Consider the following 13,675-nt stretch of genomic DNA (forward strand, 5'->3'; position numbering starts at 1 on the left):
TAATGGGCCATAGTGGAGGAGAGGAGGCGGGCCACGGGAGGTGGCGCGCGCCCTCCTTGCCCAATTCGAATTGGACAAGGGGAGGGGGCACGGCCCCCCTCTTTCCTTCTCCTTCTCCCTCCTTTCCCCTTCCCCCTCTCCGTTGGAAGGAAGGGGGGGCGAATCCTACTAGGAACGAAGTCCTAGTAGGACTCCCCCCTCTTGGCGCCCCCCTTGGGCCGGCCTCCTCCTCCCCCTCCTTTATATACGTGGGCAGGGGCACCCCAAAGGCACAACAATTGTTTCTTAGCCGTGTGCGGTGTCCCCCTCCACAGTTTACTCCTTTGGTCATAGCGTCGTAGTGCTTAGGCGAAGCCCTGCGCAGATCACATCACCATCACTGTCACCACGCCGTCATGTGACGGAAGCTGACGGAACTCTCCCTCTACCCTCTACTAGATCAAGAGCTCGAGGGACATCACCGAGCTGAACGTGTGCTGAACACAGAGGTGCCGTGCGTTCGGTACTTGGATCGGTTGGATCGTGAAGACGTTCGACTACATCAACCGCATTAACATAACGCTTCTGCTTTCGGTCTACGAGGGCACGTGGTCACACTCTCCCCTTCTCGTTGCTATGCATCTCCTAGATAGATCTTGCGTGATCGTAGGAATTTTTTTGAAATTGCATGCTACGTTCCCCGACACACTCTCCCTCCCTCCCTCCCTATATCTTTGGATCTTCAATACCATGTTCTCGTGAGCTGCCTCACATGACCGGATCAGTCAATGTGATCACTGGTGCATTTGTTGGGATATGATGAATTTTCACTTTATAATTAGATTGTTCATTGAGTACAATTGAATCTTCGAGGTTCTCTTACCGTATAATTAAATAGTTTTGTATGCTCTCCGATCTATTTGTCTTCTCTGAACAAGTTTGACGGGTCTTTCTTCAGAGGAAGAGATAAGGGTAGGAGGCAAATCAGAAGATAGAAGGCAGAGCGGAGATTACATCATGGACAACACGCACGGGCGTAGCTAGGTGTGACTTCTCGTTGCGAAAGCTGACTGCACCTTAAGCTCGGTAGCTCCCACATGTGATGTCTCATTCCATGCCAGCGATGTCTCTGAGGAAGAGAGGGAGACATGGGAGGGGACTAAGAATGTGTTGGATTGGGGACTCACCGACACATAGAGCTCGATGGCTAAAACAGAAGGGAATCTGGCCCCAATGACCTCCCTGTCACCCTGAACCACTGTACACATACCCAACTCATACTAAGAGTCGAGGGGTGAGAGGCACAACAATGGCGAGCTCCTCATGTCAAACACCGTGTGAGGGAAGAGGGGGTAACTGCAACACGAGGAAGGCACATGCGAGCGAGCAAGAGAGCGAAGCAGCGACTATGGTTTTACCGAGAGAGAGAGAGAGAGAGAGAGAGAGAGAGAGAGAGAGAGAGAGAGAGAGAGAGAGAGAGAGGGAATGAGAGCGGACATAGTCTCCTCAACCTTTAAGCCTTCCTACCATAATTAAGCCAACAACAGTTGAGATTGGAGTCAATGACAAAGATAAAACTGACCTAAAAAACTATGAAACCCATAACATAGGGAGGCAAACCCATAACATAGGAAGGCAAAGGTTGTCATCAATGAGCAATTTCACGTGTACGAAGCAAATTAAGCGGCTAGCAGGTCGCCTAGCCTTTAAGAATTAAATTGCCACAATACTATTAGTTGAAACTGAACGTTTTAAGATAGCACCAATCAAAACCAAGGCGTCATGAACTAAGTGTAGCATAGCTAATTAGGTTTCTTGTGTGGAACCAATTCATTGGGGTTCGAGTTCTAAACTTGGCACCAGTGTTCGCTTTTTTCTGTTTTTATTTCATATTTTTCGGCGATGTTCGTTTGATGGGAGGAAACGTTTCCATCAAATACGAACCATGTGTATGTGGGCATCTACGATTATACTGTGTTTCATAAAACAAAAATGCCAAAATACCATTGCTATTTTGGTTTTTATGCTAAAATAGCGCCACCGTGAAATATCAACATATCATGTTAGCCAAATTGTGAATAGCGTTTTCTTCTTCTTTTGACTACAGTCGAGCTATGAATAGCTTGTCAGATTTTTGGCATTGCAAGATTACCCCTGTCAAATCTTCTATCCCTAACCAAAAAACTCTCCTTCCCACCCTCTCCTCTACCAGCCATGGCGGCGGGCCGAACCGTGCCGCGCCGCGCCGGCGCTGGCTCCTCCTGGCCATCCTCCCTCTCTAGTTCCGCCGCCCTCCCTTGGTTCTTCCTCCCGCCTCTGCTCCACCTGGCTCCGCCGCCTGCCTCTGCTAGTCACTGCGCCATTTCCATTCTCAGGTCGTAGTTTTCCATTCTCTACTTGTTAGCTACTGCGTCATTCCCATGCCTAGTCCCGGCGGCGCGGCTCTCCAGAGGCACGCGGCCGTGGCCGTGCTTCGCGCAGCGGCGGCCGCTGGCAATCTGTCCGCGGGCAAGGCAGTCCACACGCAGACGATCAGAGCCACCCATTTCGACGTCGTCCTGCACAACCACCTCATCGCCTTCTATGCCAAGTGCGGCCGCCTGGGCCTCGCCCACCAGGTGTTCGACGCAATGCCCTCCCGGAACCCGGTCTCCGGGAACCTCCTCATGTCCGGATACGCTTCCTCCGGGTAACACGGGGACGCGCTCGCGCTGCTCAGGGCGGCCGACTTCAGCCTCAACGAGTACGTCCTGTCGACCGCCGTGTCCGCGACGGCCCATGTATGGTGCTATGACATGGGGAGGTAGTGCCACGGGCATGCTGTCAAGTCTGGGCTGGCGGAGCACCATTATGTCTGCAACGCGTTCTGCATATGTATTGCCAGTGTGCTCATGTGGAGGATGCGGTGAAGGTGTTCGAGAGTGTGCCCGGCTTCAATGCGTTCGCATTCAACTCGATGATAAATGGGTTTCTTGACAAGGGGATGTTTGATTGCTCCGTCAGTGTTGTGAGAAGCATGGTCGGAGAAGTTGAGCAATGGGATCATGTGTCGTATGTCGCGATTCTTGGGCATTGTGCTAGCACCAAAGAGTTGTTGCTTGGTCGTCAAGTGCATGCCCAGGCATTGAAGAGGAGGCTCGAGCTAAGTGTGTATGTGGGCAGCGCGCTGGTTGATATGTATGGGAAATGTGAGTGTGCATATGATGCTAGTTCCGCGTTCGAGGTTTTGCTAGAAAAGAATGTTGTTTCTTGGACAGCTGTTATGACTGCTTATACCCAAAATGAGCTGTTTGAAGAGGCATTGCAGTTATTCTTGGACTTGAAAATGGAAGGAGTCCAACCAAATGAGTTCACTTATGCCGTGGCTCTCAACAGTTGTGCTGGTCTTGCAGCCCTGAAAAATGGTAATGCACTCAGTGCCTCCACTATGAAAACTGGGCATTGGGGTGCTCTGTCTGTCTGCAATGCCCTAATTAACATGTATGCAAAAAGTGGCAGCATAAATGATGCATGGAGAGTCTTCCTCTCTATGCCATGGCGTGACATGGTCTCTTGGAATTCGATCATAATAGGCTATGCTCATCATGGCCTTGCGAGAGAAGCCATGTCTGTATTTCATGATATGTTGTTTGCTGAAGAAACCCCATCCTATGTGACCTTTGTTGGGGTGCTGTCAGCTTGTGCACAGTTGGGACTTGTAGACGAAGGACTGTACTATTTGAACACTATGATGAAGGAAATGGGAATAAAACCTGGAAGAGAACATTACACCTGCATGGTTGGTTTGCTGTGCAGAGATGGACGCCTAGATGAGGCAGAACACTTCATATTGGGCAATTATATTGGCACAGACGTTGTTGCATGGAAATCACTTTTAGGTTCTTGCCAGGTATATAAAAACTATGGCCTGGGTCATCGAGTAGCAGAGCAGATCCTTCAGTTGAAGCCCAATGATGTAGGGACCTATGTTATGCTTTCTAACATGTATGCAAGAGCAAACCGATGGGATGGTGTTGTGAAGGTCCGGAAGCTGATGAAAGAGAGGGGCGTTAGGAAAGAGTCTGGTGTTAGTTGGATTCAAGTAGGAAGTGAGGTCCAAGTTTTCACATCAGACGACAAGAATCACCAATGGATAAACCAGATCATGAGAAAACTGAGAGAGTTGATAGACCAGATCAAAGGGATTGGATATGTTCCAAATTTTGCAGTTGTCCTACATGATGTTGAGGATGAACAAAAGGCAGAGCATCTTATGTATCACAGTGAGAAAATGGCCCTTGCCTTTGGCCTTATTCACAGCCCTGAAGGAGCAACTATCCGTATAATGAAAAACCTCAGGATATGTGATGATTGCCATGTTGCTATGAAACTCATATCACTTGTGACAAGAAGAAGAATAGTTGTAAGGGACACTGTCCGGTTTCATTGTATAGAAGATGGAGTTTGCTCATGTGATGACCATTGGTGATCCATACCTTGGTTCTCAATAGCTCCAGAGCATATGTGATGTTCTGAACATCAACATGGTATGTCATCTAATTTTCTAGTGAAAAGGTTATACTCTGTTTCCGCAATGAGAGAACTCCGATAGCTTTGATTTGAAAGTTTCATACATGTTCATACTACTGTATTTAGGGTGTGATATTCATATTCAATGTTGTGTTATCGTCTCATGATATAAATTCGGCCCCAGTACTACTAGATCAAATTGGGTTGATGAACAAGTTCACACTGAATTAAAATGTTGCCGAGTACTTGCATGCAAACTTAATTTCAGACAGTTAAGCCTAGTGATCCAGTGACGCAATTGCCATGCAAATCTAAAAGGCACTACACCAGCGGCGATATTTTCTTCTTTGACACATTGATTTCCTTTTGAATTCAGGATAGTACTGGAATCCTACCAGCAGGAACAAACAATGGTAACGCTGTAGCAGATCCAGGTGTTGGCAAAGCAGGGCAGAATGGCAAGACAGATCTTAACACGCAACACAAGGCACACGAGGGGGGTGGATTCAGGAATCCCATTGCTGAGAACAAAGGAACTAGCACAAGAAAAGATGAGCCAGTACAGAAGCCAAATGACAAGATAACAGCACAGCGACAACATCCTCGATGGACTTCTTGCTGGATCCTCTTATCAGCGAATGTTATCCATCCCATAGGTATCTCATTGAAAAGAAGTTCATTGCCTGCTTGAAAGTTTCCGAAGGTGACTTTCTAGCCATTTATTCTTCTTTACTCTCCGGTTGTGTGCAGTTTGCTTACGATAGTATATGCTTATATCATGCTTAAACTTGCTAGATAAAAAAGAAACTTTTGAAGGTTTGCCATGGTCTTATGGCGGCTAAACTAATAAAATTTTCGTCAAGTATCAATGAGGTATTCAAAAAAATTCAGTTATGCTTCCTAAATTACCATAGGAAGATATAACTAATCTTCTATCCATGTTGGGAATCCGAAACTTAGTTACCCATGCCACTTAGATGTTTGCCACATCACTTTTGTTGTCTGTCAATGGACGGCTGGATGTAATTGGCGCCATCAGGCAATACTTTAAATGCACCAAGGCCCATGGTGCAATTACTTGATGCATATTTGTTTGGTAATTTAGTTTCACCCTACCAAAATTTGGCTACTCCCTCCATTCACTTTTATAAGTCGTTTCAGACAACTGAAATTGAGCAGTTTTGCACGTTGTCTGAAGTGTCTACAACGCCTTATAAAAGTGAACAGAGGGAGTACCATAATTTGGTGATGTTGGGATTGGATAGTTCACACAACTGGTAGAGACATGGCAGTAATGCGTTGCCAATTATAGTTTAGTTTACTGTCAACGGGCAGCCAAAACTAGTGCTATCAACTGATGACCACAGTTTTGGACATGCCATACTCTGATCAGAATTTTGGGCCTAGGTGGGGCCACAAACCAAAACTACCGTACTTACTGGGGTTAAATCATCATCATCATCATCAACAACAACAACAACAACAACAACAACAACAACAACAACAACAACAAAGCCTTTAGTCCCAAACAAGTTGGGGTAAGCTAGAGGTGAAACCCATAAGATCTCGCAACCAACTCATGGCTCTGGCACATGGATAGCAAGCTTCCACGCACCCCTGTCCATAGCTAGCTCTTTGGTGACACTCCAATCCTTCAGGTCTCTCTTAACGGACTCCTCCCATGTCAAATTCGGTCTACCCCGCCCTCTCTTGACATTCTCCGCACGCTTTAGCCGTCCGCTATGCACTGGAGCTTCTGGAGGCCTGCGCTGAATATGCCCAAACCATCTCAGACGATGTTGGACAAGCTTCTCTTCAATTGGTGCTACCCCAACTCTATCTCGTATATCATCATTCCGGACTCGATCCTTCCTCGTGTGGCCACACATCCATCTCAACATACGCATCTCTGCCACACCTAACTGTTGAACATGTCGCCTTTTAGTCGGCCAACACTCAGCGCCATACAACATTGCAGGTCGAACCGCCGTCCTGTAGAACTTGCCTTTTAGCTTTTGTGGCACTCTCTTGTCACAGAGAATGCCAGAAGCTTGGCGCCACTTTATCCATCCGGCTTTGATTCGATGGTTCACATCTTCATCAATACCCCCATCCTCCTGCAGCATTGACCCCAAATACCGAAAGGTGTCCTTCCAAGGTACCACCTGGCCATCAAGGCTAACCTCATCCTCCTCACACCTAACAGTACTGAAACCGCACATCATGTACTCGGTTTTAGTTCTACTAAGCCTAAACCCTTTTGATTCCAAGGTTTGTCTCCATAACTCTAACTTCCTATTTACCCCCGTCCGACTATCGTCAACTAGCACCACATCATCCGCAAAGAGCATACACCATGGGATATCTCCTTGTATATCCCTTGTGACCTCATCCATCACCAATGCGAAAAGGTAAGGGCTCAAAGCTGACCCCTGATGCAGTCCTATCTTAATCGGGAAGTCATCGGTGTCGACATCACTTGTTCGAACACTTGTCACAACATTATCATACATGTCCTTGATGAGGGTAATGTGCTTTGCTGGGACTTTGTGTTTCTCCAAGGCCCAGCACATGCCATTCCGCGGTATCTTATCATAGGCCTTCTCCAAGTCAATGAACACCATATGCAAGTCCTTCTTTTGCTCCCTATATCTCTCCATAAGTTGTCGTACTAAGAAAATGGCTTCCATGGTCGACCTCCCAGGCATGAAACCAAACTGATTTTTGGTCACGCTTGTCATTCTTCTTAAGCGGTGCTCAATGACTCTCTCCCATAGCTTCATTGTATGGCTCATCAGCTTAATTCCATGGTAATTAGTACAAATCTGAACACCCCCCTTGTTCTTGAAGATTGGTACTAATATACTCCGTCTCCATTCTTCTGGCATCTTGTTTGCCCGAAAAATGAGGTTGAAAAGCTTGGTTAGCCATACTATCGCTATGTCCCCGAGACCTTTCCACACCTCAATGGGGATACAATCAGGGCCTATCGCCTTGCCCCCCTTCATCCTTTTTAAAGCCTCCTGGCCTCAGATTCCTGGGTTCGCCGCACAAAACGCATGCTGGTCTCATCAAAGGAGTCGTCCAGTTCAATGGTAGAACTCTCATTCTCCCCATTGAACAGCTTGTCGAAGTACTCCCGCCATCTATGCTTAATCTCCTCGTCCTTCACCAAGAGTTGGCCTGCTCCGTCCTTGATGCATTTGACTTGGCCAATATCCCTCGTCTTCCTCTCTCGGATCTTGGTCATCTTATAGATGTCCCTTTCGCCTTCCTTCGTGCCTAACCGTTGGTAGAGGTCCTCATATGCCCGACCCCTTGCTTCATCAACAGCTCGCTTTGCGGCCTTCTTCGCCATCTTGTACTTCTCTATGTTGTCTGCACTCCTATCCAGGTATTGGCGTCCGAAGCAATCTTTCTTCTCTTTAATCGCCTTCTGGACATCATCATTCCACCACCAGGTATCCTTATCTTCGCTTCTCCTTCCCCTAGACACTCCAAACTCCTCCGAGGCCACCTTACGAATGCAAGTCGCCATCTTCATCCACACATTGTCCGCATCCTCTCCTTCCTCCCAAGGGCCCTCCTTAATGACCCTCTCCTTGAACGCCTGAGCTACCTCCCCCTTGAGCTTCCACCACTTCATTCTAGCGACTTTGGCACGCTTATCCCGCTGGACACGAATCCGAAAGCGGAAGTCAGCAACCACCAGCTTATGCTGGGGTACAACACTCTCTCCAGGTATCACCTTACAGTCTAGGCACGCACGCCTATCTTCTCTTCTCGAGAGGATGAAATCAATCTAGCTAGAGTGTTCCACTACTAAAAGTCACCAGATGTGATTCTCTCTTTCTAAAGAGGGTGTTAGCTACAATCATGTTGTAGGCTAGAGCAAAGCTTAAGACATCTTCTTCTTGATTCCTGATACCATAGCCAAAGCCCCCATGCGCCCCTTCAAAACCTGTGTTAGATGTAGAGAAAATTCCTTATTTGACACTGTCTTAAAATCTGGTTCCTTATTTGACATTGGAAAAAAAATTCTTCCCTATTTGACACTAGTCCTAAATTTTATTCCCTATACGACGCTTCCGTCCATTTTGAGACTAAATGACACCTGAAAAGATGATTTTGCCCCTCATGCGGTATGTCTGTGCGCGCGTGTGTGCTGTTGCGTGTGTGGGTGCACGCGCACATGTGTGCTGCTGCTGCATGTGTGTGTGCGTGTGTGCTGCTGCGTGTGTGTTTGCTACTGCGTGTGTACGTGCGCGCGCGTGTGTGTGCTGTTGCGTGCCTATGTGCTGCCTATGTGCTGCCTGCGTGTATGCTGCTGCTGTGTGTGTGTGTATGTGTGTGTGTGCTGTGTGCGTGTGTGTTGCTGCGTGTGTGTGCGCGTGCATGTGTGTTGCTGCATGCGTGTGTGCGCGTGCCCGGTACACTCCTATGAAGAGCTTCTCACCAATCGGTACACTCCTAACCATGTCTTCCAGGCCTTCCTAGAACTCCCTCTTGGTGTTCTCATTGTGGCCTACTTGCGGGGCATACGCGCTGATAACATCGAGAACCAAGTCCTCAACTACCAGCTTGGCCAGGATAATCCGGTCCCCACGTCTCTTGACGTCTACCACTCCATACTTGAGGCTCTTGTTGATCAAGATGCCTACGCCATTTCTGTTTGCAGCCGTCCCTGTGTACCACAGCTTGAAGCCAGTATCCTCCACCTCTTTCGCCTTCTGTCCTCTCCATTTGGTTTCTTGGACGCAAAGGATATCAACACCTCTCCTCACCGCTGCATCAACTGGCTCCCGAAGCTTCCCTGTCAGAGACTCTACGTTCCAGCTACCTAAGCGAATCCTCCTAGGCTCGGCTAGCTTCCTTACCCTTTGCACTCGTCGAATCAAATGCGAAGACCCTTGCTCATTTTCCACTACATCCGGGCACCGATGTAGCGCGCCACTAAGGATGCGACGACCCGATCCTCGCTCACTTGCCACCGTATCCGGATCAAGATACGCTGCGCCACCTGGGGGGTGACGGCCCGGCCCTTGCCCATTTTCCACCACACCGGGGTTCCGATGTGGCGCGTCGCTGAGAGGGTTACGCCCCAACGAAAATCTTTTGTGTTTCATCTCCATAAGAATGGCTGAGTTTTTACGTTGGCTCGCCAAGCCTATCACAACCCTCCTCCTTTACCCGGGCTTGGGACCTGCTATGTTGAGACAACATAGGCGGAGTTTGGGGGTTAAATCAGACATAATTTATTTTTGCTGAAGTGCAGATGGAGTCCCTGTAGAACTTTGTTAGTGTTTGCCTCAAGAACACCGACTATCCATTTTTTTTCTCAAATAGCAAATGTTTGACAAGATATTCCTTCAAGTGATCTCTCTGAAGTTTTATTAATGTACTCATCTTAGTTCTTTCGAGCCCTTTCCACATTTTTGCACTTAAGTGACTTGTTACAGTTGAAGCCTGATTCGTCAGCTCTATCCCTTTTGATGGACAACAAAGGCGTAAACCCACTTGATGTTAGCATAATGGCTGCAGATTATGTGACGTTAGCACTAGATACAGTTCATGTTGAAGCAAACGATCACAATGAGGTATGCTACTGTGCATGATAATTTATCTTTGGAAATAATCATATGGTTGGCTCTTATGGCTTAATCTTCTCATATGAAATGTCTCAGCATTTTACTTTTTGCTTGGAGTATATACATTTCTGAAAAAACTGCCATTTCTTTTCCATTCTGCAGTGGAAGTTTGTCCAACAGGCATATGAGTGCCTTGTTGCACTTTACCAAGCCGTGGCTGCAAAATCCAGTTTTGTGTCTGTTCTTCCATGTTTGATCATGGGTGTTATATCACACATGAATTGCAGTATAATATGCCTATCCCGATCTACATACATGCTTAGCAGTAGTATTGTATTTTTTTTCTGATGTTTGTTAAAATTGTCTCCCTGGATCTACCTTTGCTCTTATCAACTTCGATATAGAACCGGAACTTCGGCATTCTGTTTTTTGTGTTGTCTGAGTGCTGTACTGATCCTCTCTTCTTCTGTCATTATTAATCCAGACACATGTGAGCGTTTCTATCAGCGAAACCATGAATGACATATTGATAGTTCTCAAAGTCACAGAAGAAAAAACCTGTAGAATCAATCTTGATACCGCAGTCACAAGGAACACCTTCCGAGTAATACCGAGGCGGAGGGTGCGTAAGCAATATGGTGGGCCAGCATACCAGAAGCTTGACGCACCGGAGGTACCGGTGGGACGACAATTGGGGAGACCTGGGATGGTGAGGAGGCGCCGTTGACACCATCAAACTCTATGCCCAACCTGCCTCGAAAGGTCTGGCTTCAAGCGGGTCGACCAAGGATGGCTGGGAAGATTAGCTGGCAAACGGATGTCTATATTAACGCCTAATGTTTTCATTCTTTTCAAAAAAGCATTTTTTTGGTGCCTAGCTTTTCTGATAGATTTCACGAGGGGACGTAATACGTTGGCACCACTGATTTTTTTAAAATGCAGGAGAGAAGAAATATGAATGCTACTGCAACACCAAATCAGTTTCATTAGATTAGATTTGTCATAAAATACTTTTTTGTAGTTACATATTTGATATTGTAGATGTAGCCTATCTGAAAAGTGCATAACTTCATAGCAGAAAATGGTTTGCCAATTACTCCCTCTATAATAAAGAAATATAAGAGCGTTTAGATCACTACTTATATATCTTTACGGAGGGAGTAGCTCTGAAAGATATTTTCCAGACCAGTTTATTCCCAAAAGATTTGGCAGCTAATCAGAGTAAAAGCACTTCATTCCCAGGCACTGTTCCAAAGCAGGAAAACCATACAAGATCTCTACAATACATCTGCGGTACACAGTGCAGCTGCAAAATACAATGCACAGGTGCCTCATGTAAAACATGACGGTTGTACCAGAATTACACCCACAGGGAAAGCAAAACAGATATCCAGACAAGCAAACAAGCGCAACAAGCGCCACCGTGCGGAAGAGCTACCCCTTGAGATGAAACTAGTCATCATCCTTGTAGGGGTATTCCTCCGGGACTTGCTTGGTGAGCTTCACCCGCATCTCGTAGGCATCATCACCGCGAAGCATATCACGGACCCATGTAACCTCCGTCTTCACGGAAACCTGCACCGCAACATCAATTAAACTTGATCAGCGAATGGTAAATGACTTCTGAAACTCATAAGGAAAAAAAGGAAGATTGTCAGAGCATAAAGCCATAAGGAGGATAGCAGAAGGGGGAACCTGCTAGGGGATGAGTTTGATTGTTCTAAGAAGAAAAAAAAAGTGTTGAACAACCTTGAAAATATGGTAGTAAGTCTTGGGCCTTCGATTAATGAACAAGTTGAGGTGCATAAGAAATGAGTTTAATGTACTACATAGAGAATCTGTAGAAGAAAGAGAGGGCATGGAATGTCCCTGAATGGTGCATAGCTATGGTAGCAGTAAAGAATGCTATCACCGGACAAACATAGCTGAGTGTCTGCATCTCATAAAATTGAAACCACTGTTATACAGTGGTAAAAACTGCCACACTGTCGACTTCTGTTGACTAATAAACATATGTATTCCCTTTCTGGCCTCTCAAAACATTTTGTCTCAAAAGTCTAGGCATATGAATACAGGTAAAAGAACTTCAAAATATGCATGCATTACTTTTGTGCTAATCTCAACCAGAGAATAGCAAGTTTAGCAAATGACCTTTGCTATAGTATCAGCAGTCTCCTTGAAGTCAGCACAGTTTGATACATTTGACTTGGCTAAGAATTCATCGACCAACCGAGTTCCAATATTGTAACCCCTGAATATTAAAGAAGATATAACATGTAAGAAAGGTTTCCCAAGCAAAGTTAAAATACAGCAATCATATTAATAGCTACCAGCAAGCCTGAGAATTAATTCACTAAATAAGCTATAAACCAGCAACCATAGTAGGAGACTATTGAGAATTCATATGTGATTCACTTCCCAAGCAAAGTTAAAATACAGCAATCATAGTAATAACTGCTAGCAAGCCTTGAGAGTCAATTCACCACATAAGCTATAAACTAGCAACCGTAGTAGGAAACATATTAATAATTCATATGTGATTCACTTTCATATCCCGCCATCCCTCTTTGTTCTACAAGTGATGCATGGCTTTAATTCTTAAATGTGCTAGATCCATGCTCCTCGACTCAGTACAAAAAACAGGATCAGGTTTGGAGAGTTGGAGTATAGTGCAATTGGACAATCTCCTCCTCCATGGAACAATGGAACATAAATGATGTGTTGCCACACCAACAATGACAACACCAGGAGTTGTATATAATCCGGGTAGGATAAATCTCTTCAATTGAGAAGTTGATACAAGATCACCAAATAACACAATCTTCTGCTCACACACAGACTACACGAACATTAGTCAATTAGGGCGCGAAATGCATAGCTACATCTATTTGGATTCTCATTCTCAGAATATTGCAGCTAGCTCACTGTTAAACCCTCACACCTGATCCCTGGGTAAAAGAACAGCAAATTCCCAGATTCCCACTTCTAGATCTGATCCCTCAAATGCCCCATCAGACATCAGCAGTTTCCAAATTTCCCTAGAAACTTAAGAGGCAGATGAAGTAAGAAAACGGGCGTACATCTGATCGAGCTGCTTGTTGACCTCCTCGACCTCTTCGAGATCCGTGAGCAGCTGCCGCACGATGGTGCCATACGTGAGCGTGAAGAGCTCCGCATTATGCAGAACAACACAACCAGATCAGCGCGGGGCGCAGATGTACGGGAGGCCAGGGGGAGGGGGCGGGGGGTGGGCTGTGGTTTGGAAGCTTACTATGCGCTCGACGCTGGCGAAGAGGGCATCACCGGACTTGGGGGTCGTGAGAGGCGGCATCGCCGAGATCGGGGCCGGTGGCGAGAGAGAACAGAGAGAACCACTTGCAGAGTCGCCGGTCTCTAGTACTTTGGTTATAGGCCAGTTTGGGCTTATCCTTTTTGTTTTGCGGATAAAGTTTGGGCTTGGGCTTGCCAACTGTATAGTCCATCGGCCCCTAAAAGAGTAGAACGGCCCATTCTTTCCCACTAAAGAAAATAAACTAGAGGTTCCCTTTTAAAGCAACAATTTTCTTTTCCCACTAAAGAAAACTAAAGGTTCCCCACCA

General features: G+C 46.2%; 1 protein-coding gene and 1 pseudogene across 1 annotated transcript; one reads left to right on the plus strand and one right to left on the minus strand.

Moving 5' to 3' along the window:
• Positions 1 to 2,143: 2,143 nt before the first annotated feature.
• On the plus strand, positions 2,144 to 11,017 carry LOC119353602 (annotated as a pseudogene).
• A 272-nt stretch (positions 11,018 to 11,289) lies between these two features.
• Positions 11,290 to 13,446, minus strand: LOC119353604 (trafficking protein particle complex subunit 3-like). Its single transcript, XM_037620226.1, has 4 exons — positions 13,348 to 13,446; positions 13,157 to 13,254; positions 12,228 to 12,327; positions 11,290 to 11,651 (listed from the first exon to the last, which is right to left on the minus strand). Exons 1-4 carry the CDS (start codon positions 13,405 to 13,407, stop codon positions 11,529 to 11,531), a joined length of 381 nt encoding a protein of 126 aa, XP_037476123.1. The 5' UTR covers positions 13,408 to 13,446; the 3' UTR covers positions 11,290 to 11,528.
• Between the last annotated feature and the right edge of the window lie 229 nt (positions 13,447 to 13,675).

The sequence above is a fragment of the Triticum dicoccoides genome, chromosome 2A (genome assembly GCF_002162155.2).
Source record: "Triticum dicoccoides isolate Atlit2015 ecotype Zavitan chromosome 2A, WEW_v2.0, whole genome shotgun sequence".
Lineage (NCBI taxonomy): Eukaryota > Viridiplantae > Streptophyta > Magnoliopsida > Poales > Poaceae > Triticum > Triticum dicoccoides.